The 23,143-nt window shown below is 41.6% G+C and overlaps 1 protein-coding gene across 1 annotated transcript in view; it reads right to left on the minus strand.

Moving 5' to 3' along the window:
* The window catches only part of TDRD7 (tudor domain containing 7), a 67,371-nt gene that overhangs the window by 37,454 nt on the left and 6,774 nt on the right, over positions 1–23,143 (minus strand). Inside the window, exons 4-7 of the mRNA XM_006143718.3 lie at positions 18,384–18,457; positions 15,963–16,180; positions 4,416–5,002; positions 227–413 (exon numbers count right to left, since the gene is read on the minus strand). Of these exons, the coding sequence (XP_006143780.1) occupies positions 227–413; positions 4,416–5,002; positions 15,963–16,180; positions 18,384–18,457 (1,066 nt within the window). The remainder of the gene's footprint in view (positions 1–226; positions 414–4,415; positions 5,003–15,962; positions 16,181–18,383; positions 18,458–23,143) is intronic.

Below are 23,143 nucleotides of genomic sequence, written 5' to 3' on the forward strand. Positions count from 1 at the left end.
TAGTATCTTCAACTGGACTGGTGTGAGGTATTTTCATGTTGGGTAAATTCATTTTATAAGTTAAGTAATATATTGTGTGTATAAAATAAAAAGAAAAATAAGTACTTGTTAAATGAAAAAATAATCATCATCCACTCCATGGTGGATGCTAGGAATTAAAAAAAAAAAAAAAAGGACACAACATTAGAAACAACATTTACATTTGTAAAGAGTAAACACTGCTTGCCTTTATTTTGTTCTCTTCTATCGAGATGATCTGTGCCCGTAACCAAGCATCCTCCTCGGCGTTGACTGCCAGCAACTGCCCAACGTGCACCGTCTGGACTGGGGTGACTTTCGGGTTCTTACTGTAATATTCCTTCATCTCATCTTCCATTAACTCCTGGGCAGCAGAATAGTCTTTGCCCACATACCTGAGCTCATTAAAGAAAGAGAACACAAATGAAGTTACTCAGAAGGAAAAGAAGTACCAGATCTCACTGCTGTCACTGTTGCCGCTCCGGCCATCTCTGCTTGCAGCCTGAGATTTGCTTATAACCACAGGATTAGAGCCTGTATTCAGTAAGCCTTCATCCCAATAAAAGGAGACACCGGACTATGGAGTGCATACAAAGCAAGACCCAGGTCCAGCACACCACACAAGAGAGCAGTGTGTGCCAACACTCCAGGGAACTAGAGAGCATGGCAGCAAGCAGGGAAGGGGTCCCTGGGGAGGACTAGGGAAGGGAAGAGAGGACGAGATGGTGGAAAATGGAGATGCCAAGGAAGTGAGGATCAAGCTACGGTCTTGACCAAAGCTGCTGCTGATCTTTGTAGATTACCAAGAAAAGAACCTAGCATATAGCTTTATCTGAACTAAGTTGGGATCTGAGTAAGCTTCAAGTTCTGAAAACCAATGAAATTTTACTACAGGAAAAAAACCAAAGTCTTAAACACACCAATTACAAGAATGTTACAGCCCCTGCATACTCCCACCAAATAAATCTGAGCAAATTACAACAAAATGTTGGCTTCTGATATTCTTTAATGAGGCAACATGCTCGAATGCCTCTAAAACTGAATGCTTGCTTTCTGCTTTTATTTTCCCCTTCAGGACATGCCCCTATGTCTTTGTACAATTTTCTATTGTTGATAATTATAATCATGTTGTCCCAGTTCATGTTATCAAAGCATACTATTTTCCTTTCTGCCACAAATAGGCTGTTGTCCCCTGCCCTTTAGTCCTCAGAGACAATTCCATGGAGGGCCTCTGCCCAGCATGTTAAACCTGACAGATCAGGTTTGGGTCATGGAACAGGAGCCACTTCAGCCATGGTATAAAGCCATTTTAGCCAGAAGACTATGCTACAGCAGCGCCAGACTCTCCTGGCCAGGAAGGTGAGGGATTCGCCACAAAAATGCAGCTCTTTGTACTGTTCCAGTTTTTACCCAGGGCTCTAAGAAACTACTCCTTTAGGAGTGTTTCTATGTATTTTTTGTAGAATCATCAGAGCAGAAGATGCAATTGTTAAACTGACGGTTACTAGGGTGAAAAAAGCTTTAAAAAATCCTACACGAAATGGAAAGTACGCTTCTTTTGAACAATGACTTTTTTCATGGTTGTGTCATAGGGCATGTGTGCTGCCAGAGACACAGAGAGAGGGAAACTGAAAAACCACCCCCCAGGGGAAATGGCCATGCCACAGCCCCTTCTCCTCACTCTCCTTTTGGAATTTTGAGCACGCAGTGCACATGTGCCTGGCATGGTTTTTCAAGTTGTTGGGTGCAGGAATTGAACCATGGGGGAGTCCAGAACCTTAACCACACCACCACCACCTGCTGGCTCTGAACAATGGCTATTTAAAAGTAAAATGTTACATGCATATGATTCACTCCAGAACAGCTGGAGAAGCTTTGCCATACTCCATCACTTAAATGCACTGAGCTTTGCAAATGCTGAGGCACTGCCTGGAACACAGGTGCACTCTTGGCTCTGGAGTCTGTGACTCTGCCTAAGTGCCATTCCCTGGGACCTGGGATCTAACAGGGCCTCCCTGTGGTGCCACTACAGCCCTGGAAGCTCAACTGGCAGAGGCCTGAGATGCAGCCCGTGATGTGGTCTGCCTGGTGCCAATTCTTCAAAGGGAGAAGGAAGGGGTGAGAAGTGGCCTGGGCCCTACAGCAGCTAGAAAAGAAAGATGGTTCAACACCCGGCCACGGTAAAAGTCAGGAGAAGATGTTATGAGAGTGGCAAGAAAGGGGTCCAAGATATCCCTACATTACCTGAGCAAGGGAGCAAAGGAAGATACGGACAATTTACATGGGCCATAAATACAAAGTTTTACAAAATTCAGTTTTGAGACTAGAGATAACAGATTCTCTTATTAGACCTGAGTTCTACCACAGTACCCACCCTGAGCTCTTAATGAGCCAGAGACCCAGATTCCACTAGCTACTGCCTTTCTGGGTAAAGATCCACGTGGGTACAAAACAGGGCACAGTTTGATGGGGGCCTGCCAAGCCTAGGGAGGAAGTGGGGGGCTGATGGCCTAGAGTCAACCTAATGGCAGACACCATCCACGATACTTGCTGATCAACTCTGCTGAACACATAGAACGTGGACTCCATGATTCAAATTTACACGGGAAGAATGACATTTCAAGTAATCTAATGACCCTGGACCTAACCATCCTGGGATACTTTAGAATATTCTTACTAAAGACCAAGAACGGATCCAGACTCCTGCTAACTCTTGGTAAGAAAATCTGAAGTCACATGTTTGATCTAGCCCAGCCCAGGATGCTTGGTCTTTGACAACGCCAACACTTACTGGTAACGGATACCAAAAGATCCTGCCGTGGAGATAGATTTAGGCTTTCTTTACAATGTCAAATGGTAAAACAATATGCCCATAGAATCTTTCCTTTCCCTCATAATGGGATCCCTAACCCTCAGCAACTTATTAGATCTTCCATACCCCAATAGAATGAAGCTTTATAAACCCACTACCCCTACATAAGACAAGACCACTCTCGAAAGTTTCCTAAGGTTCTACTAGTTTGAGCATCCGCAGAGAGTTAGGTTCATTCCATCCTTCACTCCAATTTAGTTTGTTCAAATGGGAAAACCTTAATTCTGTTGAGTTCTTCTTTCATTGAAGAATTCTGAAGATTTTGTGGTCTTTCTCTGGGCCTTTCTACCTCAGTTATGAGTCTCTGCAGGACAGATGGCCCAAACTATAGGGACACTTTGGAAGGAGCCTGGATTCTCTCTTGCTTCAGCCATTTCCTGACCTACCCAGCAGCAGCCACTCTGGGCAGGGGCCTCTAGAGGTTTAGCTCCTATCCTACCCTATTCTATCCTACGCCATCCCATCCCATCCCATCCTATCCCATCCCACTTTATTTTGCCAGAGAGCATATACATCTATCAGAGAGAAACAGAGAGAGAGGAGAAAACACCTCCCACTAGGACGTGGTAATGCTACAATATCTTTAATTCTCCATTCTGTTGTGGGGCAGGCATGCACACGTGCCTAGTGTGTTCTTCAAGCCACTAGGCCTGGGACTCAAACCCTGTGGTCAGTCATGTGAGATCCAGCTCCTATAGCCACTAGGCCACAAGGCTGGCCGAAGTCTTTCTATATTTTCTACATATTTTCTATTTTTTCTACAGGTCCAAGTCAAGTGCCTGAAGCTTGAATGTGCTTTATAATTCCAGTTATCATTAGCCACTTAAACAGTGACTCCTCCTCCCAGACAATCATCTTGAAAGGCTCAAAGAACCAAAGCACCTTTGGGTTCAAGAGTTAATCTGATTTACTGTATGAGGAAGATGAGGCTTAATTAACCATTTTGACTTTTAAGAAATACTATGCAGTCCCAGATTAAATAGTATTTATTATTTAGCATGTGGGGGACTTTATTTTTTTTCCCAGGGACTAGATATTACTTTTGACGCATATAGTTGCCATCATGCTTTTGACATAAATTTCTTCCAAGTTCATATTATCCTTCCAATTTTTAGAACTGTGAGTAACATTTTCTCATATTAACATTAATATACCCCATTGTAACTATAGAATTTATTATTTTTCTTTCAATCGCTAGCATTCATATGAAGAAAAGTCATGTGACGGACTAGCAGGTGGCATGGCGGTTAAGGTGCTAGATCCCAGATGGCTGACTAAGTGGTTTAAGTGCTGGACCTAGCAGCTTGACAACATGCTGGGTGCATGTCACGCATGCCCAAAATCCTGAGAGGAGAATGGAGAAGGGATTGTGGCGTGGCCATCCCCCTGGGGAGTGATTTCTCATCCTCCCTTTCTGTTTCCAGTGAGCATGTGCCCTGTGGCAAAAAATACCTAAAACAAACAAAAACAACAGTCATGTGTCCACAGTAAACCAAGGTCATAAAGAATCAGAAATGAAACTTGCCTAATAACCACTTCATTTGTGTTGCTGAGTTCAACCACCAATACAGACGGGGACGCCTCGGTCGGAATGGTTAGAGGAGGTACCGTTATATCCTCCACAAAGGTGTCAGCACTTTCAGCAATCTTTTCTTCTATTTGCAAATATTCTTGTTCAACCATAGCCTTGATATCATAATCTCCATGAGCTTGCCCTATATCCTGTAGGGTTTTGTCAGTGGGCAATGGAAGTTTAGCATAGAGAATGGCCTTCTGGGGGTTTCCGGAAATGTAGTCTATGGTGCATACATCAGAAAGCGAGGCAAGATTTTTTAAGGCATCCTTGGGGAACTTTACTTTGTACATGTCCTCGAATGCTTTCGGGAGTGCACTGGCCCAGAGGCCACTTGAGTATTTCGCCAGCAGCTCCGCCACTTTCTCTTTCATGTCTTCTGGCATGGCTCTTGGACACCCTGTCGCTGGTGGTGTTTGTCTGGGAGCAGGTGGCTGGGATGCAGGCACTTTCGCAGTGTCTAGTTCACTTCTCAAAAGCTGCTGTCTCTTAGCTGGATAAAGAAGCAAATCCTGACCACCACTGCAAGGTTTTTCCACCTGAAATTTATAAATAAAGCAAATGACAAATATCTCAGCAGCTATAAATAATACAAAAACACATTAATGCATTTGAAATTTGAGAGCAACACTATTTTCTAGTTGATCGACAGCACACAACGTGTACATTTTATTCTTCTCAACTCCCAAGACTTTAATGCACTTTCTTCACTTACAAGGAATATGAGCCATATTTCGGAAATGAACAGGAAAACAATACAATATTAATTTTAGTTGTAAGGCACCTACACTCCAACCGTCCTAGGAAATCATGCATGTTGAGGCACACTTCTCATTTGGTTCTCTCTGCCAAACCCAAAGGAACAGCTTAAAAAATATTTACTACCTGGCCCTTTACAAAAAATTCTTGAATCCTGTTCCGGGTTGTTAGACTGAAATTAATATTGACTGCCTTCTGAAATGTTCCTATTTTGTCACATCCTACTCAGCTATTCCTTAGCTGCAATGTAAGCCCTTGGGAAGATCCACTAGGATAATAACACAAGTTGGCAGGAACTTTCCACACAGAGAACAGAATATAAAAGTGTGCTGGGTGGGCAGCTTATTACGACAGTAAAGAACATTGACCCCATTTACGTCACTCTCCAAACAACACTTCGGAAGAGAGAACATGAATATATATATATGGAAAAGAAAGATGTTGTTACCAGAGAAAAGCTTCAGTAAGTGAAAAGGCGCTGTCTGATATCAAAATAAATTTCTTTTAGTCTATTTATTCTGGAAGACACATAAGTACATGATATTAATATTAGGTTTTCCTTCTTTGTTCTTGTGCCAATTCGTGCTCAAGGTTCGAGGACTGAGGAATTCTATGCCTGAGGGGCTTTAATGGCCAGTGAAAGTGCAGGCACTTGCTGGCAGCAGTGGTAGACGCTTGCTGGCAGCCTGGAGCACTCTGGACGGCAACCATTCGTGACTGCCACGCTGCTGTCCTTCGTTTCCAGCCAGAGGAACCAAATATTTGGAGACCGCATCATCCTTCTCTTGAAGGTCAGTCACCTTCTCTAAAGACCCATGTTTTGAAACCTGGAATCTTAAAATGTCCACCTTCTCTGGGCTTTAAGACACTTGATAGAATACATAAGTACAGAGAAGGTTACAAAACATACCTCCGGTACAAACGGAGAAAGAAAAAAAAAAAAACCACACAGGAGTGACTGATTCACTTTTCGTATTAGATCCCAGTAGATGTAACTTCAGATTTAGACGTGGCCGGAGACCCTGCACATCCAAAGCCAGAGGAGCCTGCCAGCCCGACATAAAGCTCTTGGGTTTTCACCTGCCGACCCTTCTCAACTCCTCTCAGTACTTTCTCCGAAGTGAAAGGTAGAGGCTAATTTCGGTGGGGGTTGGTCCCTCTTTTTTAGCTAGAACAGTTTCCGGAAGTCCTCTCCCCCAGCATTCCACATGGCTTCTTCTAACATAAACAAGGTTAGGAAGGGTTCTTCGGCCTTGTGCTCTTTTTCTCTTTTGCTTTTCCTGGACCTTCTACTGTGCTATCTGTCCTCCACAAAATGTATCCTCTCTTCGATTTTCTGGTAAATGGGCTTAGGAAGAGACTGCTTACAGACCCATCCCCAGCCTACAAGAACCTCCCGGACGTGGGTCACAGCACAGGTCACTGTGCTCTGGTGCAAGTGCATGTTGGTCCCCTGCCTCCACCTCCCAGACGGAACAGCGGCTTTCCGGTCTCTGCAGATGACCCGTGTGACTCGACATCTACATAAAACATGGCCTGTGTTATTCTCAATGTGATCGTCAGTAGCGAACCATGTTAGGTGGATCTTTTAAGAGCTTTTACAGTTCCTGGTTCCTTGAGTCCACCCGATTCAGCGATATACCTGAGAAGGGGGTCGAAATGCACCCTCCATTACAGGAGAAAACTCAGGAACATGAACGTTCCTTCATTTTCTTTGTTTTGTAGTTGTACAATTTTTCTTTGGCTTTGGAAATCAGCCTCCCAAAAATCCCTAGTCCAATGACTGGGAAACTGTCATGACTTGTAAATCCACATACTATGCACAGACTCCTACCCCCCCAATCCCAACTGGAGAGATAAGTGACACGAATGATTGCACTCTTTACACCATGATGTCAGGCCACTCCCTCTGACAATCATCACTTGCTATATTTAGGATGCCTTCAACTTTCTATTCCCACAAACTCGTTACATTCAGCTGGATTTCCGCCTTGTCTGGAATAACCTGACTGAGCTACTTCTCTCATTTCTGTAAGTTTAGAGTAGACATATTAGGTTTGGTAGATGTAAGGCCCAAGAACTAAAAACATATACATTATTTTATTTTATTTTATTATTTTTTTTAGTTTGACAGAGGACATGTGCACTCAGAGAGAGACAAAGACAGGGAGAGAAAAAGCAAGAAAGTACCCCTCAAGAAAAATGGTCATGCCACAATCCCTTCTCTTCCATTTTTCACTATTTCTGGGCATGTTGGTAGACATGCTTGGCATGGTTTGGTTCAAGCTACCAGGTCTGGGACTTGAACCGTGCAGTCAGGTCGTGTGGGATCCAGCTTCCTAAACCACCAGGCCATGGGTTGGCCAAAAACATCACTTTCTTTGTTCACACAAATAAAAGTCTTCTAGAAATCTCTTTAACTCTAGGAAGTCTTTCCTTCTTCCATTCTAGTTTTACCTGTGTCACAAACGCAAAGTTCTTGAAGTCAAATGTCTTTGAATCTTTGCTGACTCACCTCTAATTCTGCAGCATGGGACTCTGGAGTGAGCTTTCTGTCTCTTACTTTCTGTCCTTAGTTCTAAAGGAATTAGAATTTCCTTTGGAATTCTATAACAGAATCGGCACTGACCAATTGAAAATGCCTTCCCTAGCCTTTCTGTGGTAGTTTTGTTTCCATGGGGTAGTGGTTCTCTGTGTTGACGCTTTAAATTAAGTTCTGAATTACACTGTATATGGTCACCACTCCAAAGAAACCTGAGCCAGCACTGTAAAATCACATCTACCTGCACACCTGCTTCACAGTACTCGGCATTAGCACTGGTTATGAACTCCAAACAAACCACAAAAAAGGGGAAAAGATTTTAAAACCAACCAAAAAACTCTCAACAAATTACAAATCAATGTAAAAACCTGGCTTGGGCAGTGAAATAAAGACCCATAGGTACCCAGCAATGAAAACAGGCCATGACCAGAAGCTTGTACCCTGGGATCAGCTTGTCCCCTAAGATTAACTGGTGACGGTCTCCTTGAGAGGCAGTGTTTTACTAAAGCAGAGAAGCACAAAGAGTTAGACGACAAAGAGGAAGACAAGGCCTCGCTGGCATCACTGAGCCACAGTGCAGACACGCTGGTCAGTAAGATCTGAAGCGTGGAAGAGCAGCTGGTGGGGAACAGCCGTATTCAGGAAAAGGCACCGAGGTGAGCCAGACCCACCCAGCTGCGTGCCGCTCAGCACCTATATCCACACCGACTCCGCAGCAGCTCACTGCCGCCAGTGGTGACAAGCCAAGGCATCGGCAATGGTGGCGCTTTCCTCAGTCCAGTCTGTTTAGGCAAGCACAAAGATTCGCGGGATAGTCCAGAGGTTTAACCAACGATAAAGGTAAAGGCCACAAGTTCCTGGTAGTGGACAGCCCCGGACCATTCGCACACCGTCTACCCAGAGAAACTCCTCCGCCATCTTGGATGGGTAGGTTCACAGACTGTATTTCAAGGCTAGTTCCCTGTCTCTCACTCACTGCTGCCCCATGACCTAGGCGGCTCTGCACTAATGATGCCTCCACACACAGCACTAGGATAAACTCCCAGGCATTTTCCTTCGAGCCTGTCTCAGAGCACACTCACAGTCTTTCAGGAAGGCAATGGAGCCTTCTGGTCAAACATGTGGCACGCTTTCTGCCCGGCTGGGGACTGTGGCTTTCACTGTGCACACGAGGCTTCCTTGCTCACATGCTCTTTGGTTGGGGTGGAGGCGGGTTGAGGGGAGGAGCGAGAGAAAGGCAGTCATTTCTCTGAGATGATAGAAACTGTCATCTTGGAATCTCAGTTCCTCCGTCTTCATTTCATCCACTGCTCCTTCTGTCTTTTCATCTTGAACTTTTCTTCTTCCTCGGTAGCTTTTCCTGTTTTCACTGAGGTAAGTTTCTCTGTAGAGCTTGCTGGGCATATCCCTGGGTCAGGGACAAGTTTTGCTGTGCTTTTAATTTAAACTGAGTTGTCCCTCAAAAAGTAAGTTTTTGTTTTTTTGTTTTGTTTTGTTTTTTGAGAGATTTGAGTTATAAGGCATGTGCTCTCACCAGAGAGAGAGAAACAGAGAGACAAAAAAGGAGATATCACCCCTTGGGGGGATGGCCACACTGCAATCCCTCCTCCTCCATTCTCTTCTCGAGATTTTAGGCACACACACACATGTGCCAGCCTTGAGTTTTAAGTCACTTGGTCCAGGACTAAAACCACAATCAACTATGTGGGAGTCCACTGATACAACCATTTTACTATCTGCTGGTTCATCCCAATAACAGCTATCTATTTTTTTCTTTTTTTCTTTTTTTTTTTTTTTTAAGAGGGAGAGTTTTTTTTTTTTTTTTTTTTTTTTTTCTTGTTATAGGGCACTAGCACTCACCAGAGAGACAGAGAGACAGAAAGCGAGAAATCACCCACAGGCATTATGGCCACGCCACAATCCCTTCTCCTCCATTCTCCTCTTGGGATTTTAGGCACGTACACATAAGCACCTGGCATCAGTTTAAGCTGCCGGGTCCAGGACTCAAAACGTAGTTGACTACATGGGACTCCAGAGATACAACCACGATACCATCTGCTGGTCCCAACAGCTATCTTTTACTAAACACCTGCTATATCCAATACCATATGAGCAGCTGCTTTATACATTTGCTTTCATTTAATTCTCACAGGCACCCTATGCCACAGGTAAAACAGACCGGGGTTTTGAGAAGGCAGTCTGTATGCTGAAGGTTACACAGCTAAGAAACGTCAAGGCAACCATGTAACTCAAAGCCCAGAGTCTTTCTGTTGGACTAAGGGGCCTCTGGGTAGTATGAGTTTCAAGTTCCAGAACAGCAACATTATATCAGTGCTCAACTTCTCTATACTGACTTTGCTACAGTGCTATTTTATCTTTATCTACGCAATCACTGAAATGCAAGAATTGTAGCGACAATGTGGTCATCATTTTTTTTTTCTTTCTTTTCTTTCAGCAGAGGGTGTGTGTGCTTCCCAGAGACAGAGACACAGAGAGAGGAAAAGGGAGAAAGCACTTCCCAACCCTGGCAACCCGTTTTCCTCCATTCTCCATGTTTTCGGGATTTGGGGCACACGTGTGCCCAGTGTGGTTTTCACATTGCCGGGGTTGGACTCAAACTGCCTGGTGGCCACACGGGTCCGGCTCCTTTAACCACCAGGCTTTGGTGCTGGCCCCACATATCTCTTTTTATTAGTGGAAAAATGGGAAGGAGCCTATACTTCCTACTCCGTGGGAAGCCTTTTCACGGCTGCTTCCGCTGGTATTGCTAATAAACGGAGTTCAGTGTAAGTCAGAGGACAGTCACTGGTCTTTGATTTATATTCTACTTCCTTAGAAATCCAAGTTGGTTTTGACTCAGAAATATCCAGGCTTTTAAAAAAGCCAATTTATGCTGAGGGTACTTTATCATCTTATGCAATCAATTACCATGACTAAAACAGAGAAATTTCTCAACATCCCCAGAAATGTAAAAACCTAACTCTATGTAAGTGACAAACTGCTGTTAGCCTCCTCTGAGATTACAGAAGTTGTTATGTTGATACCATTCCGAACTCTTAAGAATTTTTACGTTTGTATCAGTTCGGTGATGTCCAATGGACAGAAAATGGCACAGGAAGCTTCAGAATGTCTGTGGAAATTAGTAGAATTACCAAACTATGCACAGATTTCAGAACTCTTCTATATTAAAGTGAACTAGTACTTTAACTCTAGTTTTCTATAAACGTTTTTAAGTCCCCTGGCATGCAACAAAAATACAGATTAATAGTGAACTATCTTTGCAGGAGCTGCGAATCATTGGTCTAACGAGGCACTAGCGTCTTCACTGAGAGTGTTTCATGCCCTATGATTTTATGCTGTCATTCATACAATGACTCGTGCTCTGATGGCGGCCGGGTGTGCCTCCAGTCCAACCCCGAATGTCCCTGCCTGTCCGCTGTATTGAGGTTGCTTCCCAGTAGGTCTTGGGGCTTCTAGCAGAAATTCCCAGCTGAGTGCATCCAGTCCGGCTCAGAAGAGAGACCTCAGTTCCCCACACAGCTTCAGACAAGACAGAAGACGGATATTCTGGCTACTGTAAGAATGAAGAGGCCTTTCTCTTTACCCATGTTTCTAAAGTATTTTGGCAAAACCTCTGCTGCCCCACGGTCACTGTGGCAAGATTGAGAAGTTTACTAGAAATCGAAGTCAGGCGGAGGCATAGATCCTGGCTGACCTCAGGGCAGAGACCTGCTGTGCTTCCACTGAATAGTGACTCCTTAATAAAGTCACTTGTCTCTGCTTGTCTCTTACGCTTCTTGAGCCACACTCTTCTCGAATTCCTTTCGGTTTCTTGAAAACACCGTGTTTTCTGTCTCAGAATTTTGGCAGAGCTGTTCATCCTGTCAGAGGTGATTTTCTCTCCACTTTCTGCCTCATTTACACCAGCTCACCTGTCAGGATTTTCGTTTTCAGCCACCTCCTCTGGGAAGCTTTCTTTGACTTATGAGACTGAGTCCTCACTTTCTCAGAGTCCCTCAGTACCCTGCATTCTCCTTTATCACAATCACAGGCTCATCATCATCTGCTCAGTGTTTATTTTCCTTGTTGGACAGAAAGCCTCTCAAGGGCAAGGGCCATTTCATCATGTTTACTGTTTCGCTCAGAAAACAGGCCAGTGTCTGGCAGGCAGAAGCATTTTATAAGTACTAGTCAAATGCGACAGTTGCAGGGCCAGCCCATAGCCCAGCAGTTAAGCACTGTGATGTGCAATGGAAGCTGGATCCCACACAGCTGGCCAGGGTTGGAGTCCTGGTCCTGGCGGTTGACATGCCAGGTGTGATGCACCTCGGATCCTGCCAAGATGGAGAACTAGAGGAGAAAGTATTGTGTGTGACAAGGCCTTGTTGGGGGTGCTTTCTCCCTCCCCCCCTTCTCTCTTTTTCTTGGGGATGCTCTTTGGAATAATAAAAGGGAAAATAGGCGATGCTAATAAAAGCTTATTAAGACTAGACTTCTAGTAAGCTGCTTCTCTCCTAGAAACCGACCTGAGCTCCTGGATCCCAGTATCTTTGGTCTGTAGGCTTACTGTCCTGAGATCTTCGCCTCTGCTCAGTTCCCACCTCCCTCACAAGTTGCTTATGAACACCATGGAATGGGTTTGTCACTGCCAATGACTCTACATTCTATTTAGCTTTTACTTCACGTTCTGTTGTCTGAGAGATCTAAAGCATCCTGCTGCCTGCACCAAGCTCTCAGCGAAGTGGCTTATAGCACCGAGCTAGAGTCTCTGTGAAGGGAAGATTTCAGTACTGCTTTTTGGTCCTTGAAGCTAATGCTGCCATTCAGATACTCAAATGGAAATCCTGCTAATGGTTATCTCTGGATGATAGGACTATGCATGATTTCTATGTCTTTTATAAATTTATTTTATAACCTTTCTCATGCCGAATATTTTATATGCAGGGAGGAGAAATACTTTTTTCTTTTTTAGAAAAAAACTTAACTCTTTTTCTTTAGAGAGATTTTTTTGCTATAGTATGCATGCACTCACCAGAGAGACAGAAAGCAAATTACACCCCGGGGGGATGGCCACATTGCAATCCCTTCTCCATTCTCCTCTAGGGGTTTTGGGCATGCACACACATACGCCCTCTATGAATTTAAGCTGCCAGGTCTGGGACTGAAACCACAGTCAACTATGTGGGAGTCCAGCTTTGTACCTACTATGCCATCTGATGTCCTAAAACTTAAAAATTAAAAAAAAAAAAGAAATCCACTGCATTTGAATTTCTTCTTCAGTTACATGACAAGCCGTATATAGAGAGAGCAGTTACTGATTGTTTTCTGATCTGAAACCTTTGAGACTGTCTGATCCTGCTTGCAGTAGCATCGACCCTAGGCATGCTTTCACGTTTCTGCTTTTCAGCAAAGTGAAAACAAGAAGAAAGGGAAGATAATCATAGTGCAAATGTTTAAGGCTATTTAAAAATACGATTGGAATAACTGTTTAAAACTGTGTAACAGCAAGCTGCTAAAATCATATTCAGATATTTTAAAAAATTATTTTGAAAAATATGAACAGTAATCCACATGACTGGCAGCTTTTGGAATCCTATACATGATGCTTCACTTAAACAAACTATCATCACCTAATTACTGGTAGTCATTACATCTAAACAGTCCCACACGAAGTTGGGAGACATAGCTCGTATCTAAGAAAGGAAGAGCAAGCTGGGTGGTGCAGTCGGTAGGGTACCACTGCATGATGCTGAGGCACATGGGAGGCCTCAGATCAATCCCAGGATGACCTGAACATGCCAGCATACCTATGCACACCGGCGGTCCTGACTGGCTAGGAAGCGGAGGGGAGAAGCGCAGCATGGTGAGACACTATCAGGGGTACCCGTCTGTGCCCGTCTATCTGTCTCTCTCCCAGGAAAATAAAGACATAAGGACCAGGAGATGGAGTGGTTACATCACTGGACTCCCACATGGCCGACCATGGTTAGAGTCCCAGACCAGGTAGCTTGAAAATCACACCAGGTGTGTGTGTGTGCATGCCCAAGATCCTAGAAGGAGAATGGAGGAGAAGGGATTGCAGCACGGCCACCCCCCGGGGGGTGATTTCTCACCTCTCTCACAGTCTCTGTTTCTGTCTCTTCTTCCAGAAACTGCATGTGCCCTCAGGCAAAAAAAAAAAAAACCAAAAAAAACCAAAAAAAAACCTCTTTTTAAAAAAAGGAAAATAAAGATGTAAAACTTTTCTTTTCAGAAGTATATTATACTTCTGTTCCATGTTTCACCTTCACCGCTTTCACAGAAAATGAAAAGGAACTTAAACGCTAAAAAAAACTAAAAAAGAAAAATTAAGTCATTTTAATACCTGAAACTTAGTAGGAAACCATTTATTTTAGGGTTTTAACATCAAAGAGATAGACACCCTCCCACCTACAATCCTCACAAGAGAAATTCTGGGAATTTGGAGATGTTTTGAAAACCAAGAATAAAAATTTCCCAAAAAGACATAAACTAAGCTACACAAAAATTATCATAAAGTATAAAATAACTAGAAATATAAGCTTACATAGAGAAGAAACTATGAAATATATTTTAAAATTTTTTACTCTAAAGAAGACTTGTTTATTGAAGTTTAATAGCAAATTATGGATGTATCCTGACAACAAAAACAGGCTCTAAGCCCACTGGAAACTTGCTATAAGGTTCATGAATGTTTATGGATCTAAAAAATAAACCATATGCATCCCAAAAAGGGGGTTACAGTTCCTGAACCTGCAAACTGAGCAGCCTGGTGACACTTCCTTAGAAGTCCCCTCAAGGATAGGGAAACCTGAGGGGGGTATGTCAAATGTCACTAAAGCTGCATCCAGTTGGGGAGTTCTTCCCAGAGTGGAGGTAAATGTAATAAACTGAAAAGCAACCTTGTGAGCTCTATTATACAGAAGAACTTCATATTACACATAAATCAGAGAGAACATTTTCATGAACGTTAAATGTTCTTGAAGTTACAAGTGGAGAAACAGAGCTGTATTTCCAGCGTACGACATTCTCCTGTTTTCCCTTGCGACACTGTACAGAACGCTTTTCACATTGTCCTAATCATTTTCACCTTCATCTGTTTCCCTTACTAGACCCTAAGTGTCTTAATCAGCTGTGTCCCTAGCACCGAAGGCAGCGGCTGGCTTGCGCAGATGCACAGAGTGCAGTAATGAACAAACAGAAGGAGGGATGAATGAATCTTTAGAAGTGGGCATGAGACTCAGGTGAGAGACAGCAGCCTGGACAAAAAAGGGACTCCTTTAGATCAGGTGCTAATAAGGAGGAAGTAGCCTACACTGCCCAATAGGTTTAGGGGCCCAAATACATGAAATAAAAGCCTCTATCAAAATACACATAAATCGTACTTATTTATTTTTATAACCATAGAAGCATCAAAGTAGCTGTTAGCGCTATCATCTAAAGCAATTACATTTTAAGACGTATTTCATGAAAATAAAAACATTAAGAAACATCCAAAAGTTAATTTAGGTTTAAGAATCTAGTTGGCTCTATCTTAAATTGAACTAAGATGTCTAATAAACTACTCTGATTCCTCATCTTACTATAATTAAAGACTCTTGAGTTTTTGCTATTAATTTCCAGGTATAGAAATTAATATATCACTTTCAATTTTTTTTCTTTTTAAATTTTCAACATTTTCTTCAGCTTGTAAAAAATTTAACTATGAACATTATAGTAATTTTAAAATAAAAGAAAGCATTCTGTAAGTAGCTAAAATGACTAAGTTGTTCAGCTGAAAGTCTTGTAAAATGCTCGAGAATAAAAATATAAAGTTTTAGGCTAAGAAAAAAAATGATTACCAGCAAATTCAAATTACAAAAATGGCAAAGCTCTCAGTGCTTATCGGTAGCAGTTCAATTCATACAAAATGATATACATGTAATTGCATAATATATGTTTTAAAAATGACTGAAAACAAAATGCAGAGGAAGAGCAATTATAACACAGACTCCTCAACTTTGACATACTTCTCCTATAAACAAGAAGCCACACAGGTCACTCTGAGAAATAAAGACTAATGAAGCAATACATGTCAAGTGCTTTGTGCTGCCCACACAGACGGTGATAGGACTCATAACTCGACATCTCAAAGTTGGGCAGGGGGGAGGCGCCAGAAGGGAGGAAGAGGAAAAACGTACCGTGCAAATATGAGGCCAGTGTTCAAACTGTTGTAAAATTCCTTGATTAAGGTCTTCTTTATATAACTCTTTGTAAAAATGTGGAAGCTTAGATATCCAAATGCCATTGTTATGCTTGTTTAGTATTTCCTTTATGCGGTTTTGAACCTCATCCATTTTATAAGTGTAAGAGGCAGGAGGCGTGACATTTTGTTTTTCAACAGTCTGATTTAAATTATCTTTAAATTAAAAAAATGATAGAATTAACTGAAATACTTAACATCTTAGATTCACCTCATTATCTAGTATTTGTGTCTTCTGGTTTTTCTCTACTGTGGGCTTGCGGGGCCAGGCACTTAGAAGGATGCAGGATTAGGAAAGCACTACCAGGACAGTCTCGTTCTAAGTTTTAACCTGAAATAACCAGCAGGGGTCAGGACACACCCACAGAGAGAACCTAGACCCTGTACTCTGCAAGCATGTCTCACAGTTTACCTTAGATATCAGGATAAATCTTGCCACGTGAAGAATAATTAAAGTGATTTTTGACCAACCATTTTCTATGTGCAACTAAGGAAGATTAAACTTTAGACAATATTGGTACACACATAATGCTCAATTTAAAGCTGCAGTCCAAAAAGCTTAACAATAATAACAGTAGAACTGAATAACATTTCATAGAAGATAAAAGAAGTTGCACAGGTTTTAAGATTTTGATTTTTACCTATTATGAACAAAAACAAGTAATTTTACAATACATAGAAGTTCAAAAATTGATTCACCTACAATAATCTTCCTACCCTCAATTTACAAACAAGTAAATGGCCTGGAACCTGCAGATAGTTTGTTTTAATTTCCCCCAATATCCATCATTTATCTTTCATAAGTGTGTATCTATAAAGCTTTGGCTAGCTGTGCCATTCATATTTTATTTAAAATTTTGACTGTCTGAGTTAACATCCTGACAATGAAGACATCTGAGTGTTCCCTATAGCTAACAGTTCTGGTATTTTAAGAATTATGAAATTAATTCTAAGCCTCTTCAAAAGTTTCACTGGGATATAGCAGTGAAATATATTAAAATATATATTCAAGTTTTAATCAGATAACCTTTCCACTGAGATTTAGTCATTTTCATTTTTAATTGGCTGGTAAAGACATACAGTGTGGTTTGGAGAGAGTGGCCCCTGAGGATGCCAGAGCAACTGACTGCTCTTCCCACCAGGGGGCATACAGACCTGGTCTTGCTGAGACTTAGATGGGAACACAGAACAGAAGGGGCCCGGATGTCCATACATATTTTTATTAAGAGTGTAGCTAACCTATTCATGTTCTTCCCACATAATAATATAAAGGCACTGGGAAGAAAAATATAAGGGTTTCTCAAAACGGGTCAGACCCGCCCCGTTAATGACTGTGTCAGCAGCTGACCCCAGATGAGCACGGTTCTCCAGAGCCACTGGAATCACTTAAGCGTCTGTACCTTCCACTAAACAAATTAAGAAGTAATCTAGGCTGCCAGCGTGTAGGAGAGACTGTGCATACATGTGTGTGTTTCAGCTCTGCCAGATAAATTGCAATCTTTCTGAAATAAGTCTTGTTTCTGCAGAAAGGATGTACAACTTTGCTGAGTAACCATGTTTCAGAAAACACATAATTCATGTAAACAAAAATCATACTGTTCAATGAATTTCCATGAACAAATACCAGAGATGTGTTCTTACAGGGGAAAAAAAATCAACTCATTAAAAATCACTCTTACAGCAGCGAATCATGTAAAACCACACTTCCGTTCCACACAACAGAAGCACGATTCTAAAAGCACTGTCTCTCAGGAGGGTCAATGAGCAGGGAATTCACACACTGACTGGCGGAGACAAGGTACAAGTGGGTGCAATTCTAACCTTTAAATTCTTTGACTTTATTATGTCTCCAGTGGTTTTCTTAATGGTCCTTTTAGATTTTTATAAGGTGAAGAATTATTTATATTCACATTTAGATGCTTTGTGGTCCCTGCACACAGTTTAGAGTGACAGCTTTTGAGTGGTAGGTGATCTGAACCTCTCTTATGAGTTGTCCCATATTTATGTATTTTAAACCTAGAGCAGGGGGTCGCCTTTGAGTAAGATCTCCGCCTCCGAAGTCCTACAGGTGCACCCCCAGTGAGCAACATGCTGTTACTCTGCAGGCGACACACGACACACGGAAGTGAAAGAGAGTAGGTGTGGTGTGAGGAAGGCCTCAGGTCAGAATACCAGTGACATCTTTACAGGTATCATTTTCCCTTTAGATCACCTCCATTTGTGATCTAAAGAAATTAGGAAGAGGGAGAGAGATATTCCAAGTAGGAAAATATCAGAAGTCACCACCAGCTATTTTTCTTGGCGTTCTGAGGCTCTCGAAGCCAATACGTTTCATGAAGGTAATGTTTAGGAAACATACCACTCGGTTCCTTCATACAGGTTCTCGAGATATGCATCTGAAAAGGTGGTGAAAGGGATGCCTTCGGGCTAAACCTAAAAAAAAAGTAAAATAAAATTCAAAGAGCAAATTCTGTACCAACATTTTTAGACACTATAGTTTTCGTTTAAAGTTTCTGTGGCATTAAACAGCGAAACAAGCCATTAAAGCCTCTTTTAGAACTTAGAAGTCAGAATTCCAATTAATCACCTTTAAGGGACTAGCAAAACAGAATAAAGAAAACCATGCAAAGCATAAACAATTAAAAATAAAAAGTATTTTGGAATACAACCCCTCAAAGTGAAGAAGTTGCATTGCCAAATATTAAAATGCATTACAAAGTTACAACATTTAAAACAGACAGATAAATAAAATAGTAGAGAGCTTAAAAACATTCCATTTATGTCTTAGCACATAATGCAAGTGGCACTGCAAACCAGGTAAGATAGAGATTGCTCAAATAACTATTTGAAAATGAAAAGGAAACACAAATACCCCACCCTGCACCCTCACCAAATTTATATTTCTCTTACAAGGTATCTTTCCATTTGTATTATGCTCTTAAAAAAAGAACCAAGATGGTTTATATCTTAAATAATCTGTAATTAAATGGTTTAAAATATAGTCCATTTCTGGGACCAACAGTTGGTGTAATGGCTCTGTCACTGGACTCCCATGTAGTCGACCCTGGTTCGAGTCCTGGGCCTGGTTGCTTAAATTCACCCCAGGCATGTTTTTGTGCGTGCCCAAGATCCCGAGAGGAGAATGGAGGAGAAGGGATTGCGGCGTGACCATCCCCCCTGGGGGGTGATTTCTCACATTCTGTCTCTCTGTCTCTGTCTTTCTTGTGAGTGCACGCACCCGATAGCAAAAACCTCTCAATCTCCCTCTTATGTCTCTCTCTCTCTCTCTACATATATATATATGAGAGAGAAAGAATATATATATATATATTCCATTTGGGGCCAGCATTTGGGGCCAGCAGGTGGCATGAAGGCTAAAGTGGCTGGGTCCCACATGGCTGACTGCAGTTTGAGTCTCAGACCTGGGGACTTGAAAATCATGCCAGTCACCTCTGTAGCATACATGCCCAAAATCCCAAGAGGAGAATGGAGCAGGAACTCTGGTTAAACCACCCTCCCAGGGGGTGATTTCTCTCTCTCTCTCTCTCTCTCTCTCTTACTATCCAGTGAGCACACATGTCCTATAGCAAAACTAAAATTAATTAATTTTTTTTTGAGAGATTTTCATTGTAGGGCGCGTGCGTTCGCCAGACAGACAGAGAGAGAGAGACATAGAGACAGAAAGCGAGAAATCACCCCCCAGGGGGGATGGTCACGCCGCAATCCTTTCTCCTCCATTCTCCTCTCGGGATCTTGGGCACGCACGCACACGCGCCCGGCGTGAGTTTTAAGCCACCGGGTCCGGGACACGAACCACGGTCGACTATGTGGGAGTCCAGAGACATAGCCATTATGCTAACTGCTGGTTCCCTAAAATTAATTAATTTTTAAAACTTAAAAAAATAAAAGCACCTAAACCATTGAAGATAGCTAGGTATGCGGTTCTGAAAACTCCTGTTAATTACACCATACAGAATTTTAAATGATTATTATGAGGGGCTGGCAGGTGGTACAGTGGTTGGGATGCTAGACTCCCACATGGCCGACCACAGTCTGAGTCCTGGACCTGGTGGCTTACTTTCTCATTTTCCCTTTCTTTATCTCTCTGGTCAAATTAAAATAATAATAATAGGCCAGCAGTTGGTGTGGTGATGAAGGGTGCTAAACTCCTACATGGCCAATCGTGGTTCAAGTCCTGGACCTGGTGGCTTGCTTTTTCACTTTCCCACTCTTGCTCTCATTTTCTTGCTCTGTCTTTCTTTGGTCAAATTTAAATAAATAAATAAAGTTAAATAAAATTTAAAAAAAGAAAAAAAGAAAATGACAACTTTTAAAAATAATAAAAAATAAAATAATTCTTCAAAAAATTATTATAACAAAAGGGAAGACAAACACATTTATATTACATTAACCCTCAGAACAAAACCTTATACGCAGCTTCTGCTATCAATTGTTAAACTTATCATTCTGAAATAAAGGTACCTAGAGGTCCTGAGTCCCCTTCACCCAGCTTCTTCCACTGGCAAATCTTGCACAGTATCATATCAAGACGAGGAAACTGACATTGCAACAATCTAGAGCTTTTTCAAATTTTACTAGATTTACATGCACTTGCGTGTGTGTGTGTGTGTGTAGTTCTGTGCAACTCACATGCATAGATTCATGTAACCACAACTATAAGCAACATACAGTCTTGTAGTGACGGGGCAGTTCCCATCTTTTCCTCTTGTCATTTCACAAATGTTATGTAATTAGAATCACATAGTAGGTCATTTTTTGGGGGTTGGGGGAGAGGTTTTTGCTATAGGGTGCTTGCACTTGCCAGAGAGACAAAAAGCAAGAAATCACCCCCTCAGGGGGATGGCCATGCCACAGTCCCTTCTCCTCCATTCTCTTCTCAGGATCTTGGGTATGCACGCACAAACACCCGGCATGAGTTTAAGCCGCCAGGTCCAGGACTCAAACCACAGTCGACTACATGGGAGTCCAGAGACATAGTCATTACACTAACTGCTGGTCCTGGTAATTCTTTGAAATTGGCTTCTTTCACTGAACGTAATTTCCTTAAGTCCATTAAAGTTGTTGCATGTGAGGACCAGCAGATGTCATGATGGTTACATTGCCGGAGTCCCACGTAGTCGACCGCGGTTCGAATCCTGGACCCAGTGGCTTAAAACTCACACTGGGTGCATGTGCATGCATACCCAAGAGCCCTAGAGGAAGATGGAGGAGAAGGGACTGTGGCATGGCCATCCCCCTGAGGGGGTGATTTCTTGCTTTCTGTCTCTTTGTCTCTCTGGCAAGTGCACCCACCCTATAATAAAAATCTCTCTCTCAAAAAAAAGTTGTTGCATGTATCAATAGTTTGTTCTTTTTCATTGCTGAGATATGATATGGATATACCATTCACCTGTTGAAGGATATCTAGGTTATTTCCAGTTTGGGCCTACTATAAATAAAGTTACTGTGAACATTATGTATGGGTTTTTGTGTGAGTTTAAGTTTTCAATTCTCTGGGATAAATGCCCAGGAGTATAACTGCTGAGTTATGGTAGTTATATGGTAGTTATATGCTTAGTGTTCTTTTTTTTTTAATTGACAAGTAAAAATTGCATGTATTTATGGTATACAACATGATGTGTTGATATGTATAGATTGTGATATAAATCAAGCTATTTAACATATAGTATACATTGTCTCTCACATTTATCTCTTTGTTTTTTGTGGTGAAAACACTTAAAAATCTACTCTCTCAGCAATTTTCAAATATTTAATACAGACAAATCCCCAAATTACAATGGTTCAACTTGGGATTTTTTTGTCTTTAATATAATGGTATAAAAGCAATACATACTCAATAGAAACCATGTATTGAGTCCCCATACAAACATTATTTTTTATTTTCAGTCTTTGATAAATTATATGAGCTATATGTTATACGATATGCTTTGTGTTAGATGATTCTGCCCAACTGCAGACTAATATAAATGTTCTGCGCACATTTAAGGGAGGCATGGGAGGCCAGGCTTTAAGCTGTGTCACTCAGTAGGTTAGATGTATTAAATTCATTTTCAACTTCGGGCATTTTCAACGTACAGTAAGTTTATCGGGTCATAACCTGTTAGTTGTGGAGCCCCTGTGTGTGGTTGTTAATGATAGTCACCAAGATGTGCAAGAGATCTATTAAACTTACTCTTCTGTCTGAAATTTTGTGTCTCTTAACAAACATCTTCCCAATTCTCTCAACCCTAGTAACCACCATTTTACACTATTTTATGAGTGTCATCTTTAAAAAATTCCTCATATAAGTGAGATCATTCAGTATTTGTTTCTGTGTCTGGTTTATTTCACTTAACATAAAGTCCTCCAGGTTCACAAATACTATAACCAACAGGACTATCATTTTCTTTATCCATTCATCCATTTAAGTTTGATTTCATGTTTTGGCTATTATGAATAATGCTGTAATGAGCACAAGTACAGATACCCCTTCAAAATACTGATTTAATAACTTCTAGGTATATAGCCAGTAGTCAACTGTTGGATCATATGGCAGTTCTACTTTTAATTTCTAAAGGATTTTCCCATGCTGTTTTCCATATGACTCTACTAATTTACATTCCATCATCAGCGTACTGGGACTCCCTTTTCTCCACATCCTTGCCAACATTTATTTTCTTTTTCTTTCTTTTTTGGTTTTGTTTGTTTTTATAGTAGCCATCCTGTTGGGTATAAGGTAGTATTTCCATTGTGGTTTTAATTCACATTTCCCTGATGATTAGGGATGTTGAACATTTTTTCATATACCTATTGGTCATTTGTATGTCTTCTTTTGAGAAATGTCTATTCAGGTCCTTTGCCCATTTTTAAACTGAGTTATTTGTTCTCCTCCTGATGAGTTGTTTGAACTTTGTGCATATTTTAGGTATAACTGCTGCTCAGAGGTGTGGTTTACAGGTATAGTCTTCCATGCCCCAGAGTCTCTACTCTGTGGACTGTGTCCTTCACTGTGCAGAAACTTTCTGGTTTGATGTAATAGTTTTGACTTTGTTTTCTGGGTCACATAAAAAACAAACAAACAAACAAATAAACAAACAAAAAAACTGCCCAGATCAATGT

Source organism: Tupaia chinensis, unplaced genomic scaffold, assembly GCF_000334495.1.
Source record: "Tupaia chinensis unplaced genomic scaffold, TupChi_1.0 Scaffold000104_1, whole genome shotgun sequence".
Taxonomy (NCBI): Eukaryota; Metazoa; Chordata; class Mammalia; order Scandentia; family Tupaiidae; genus Tupaia; species Tupaia belangeri.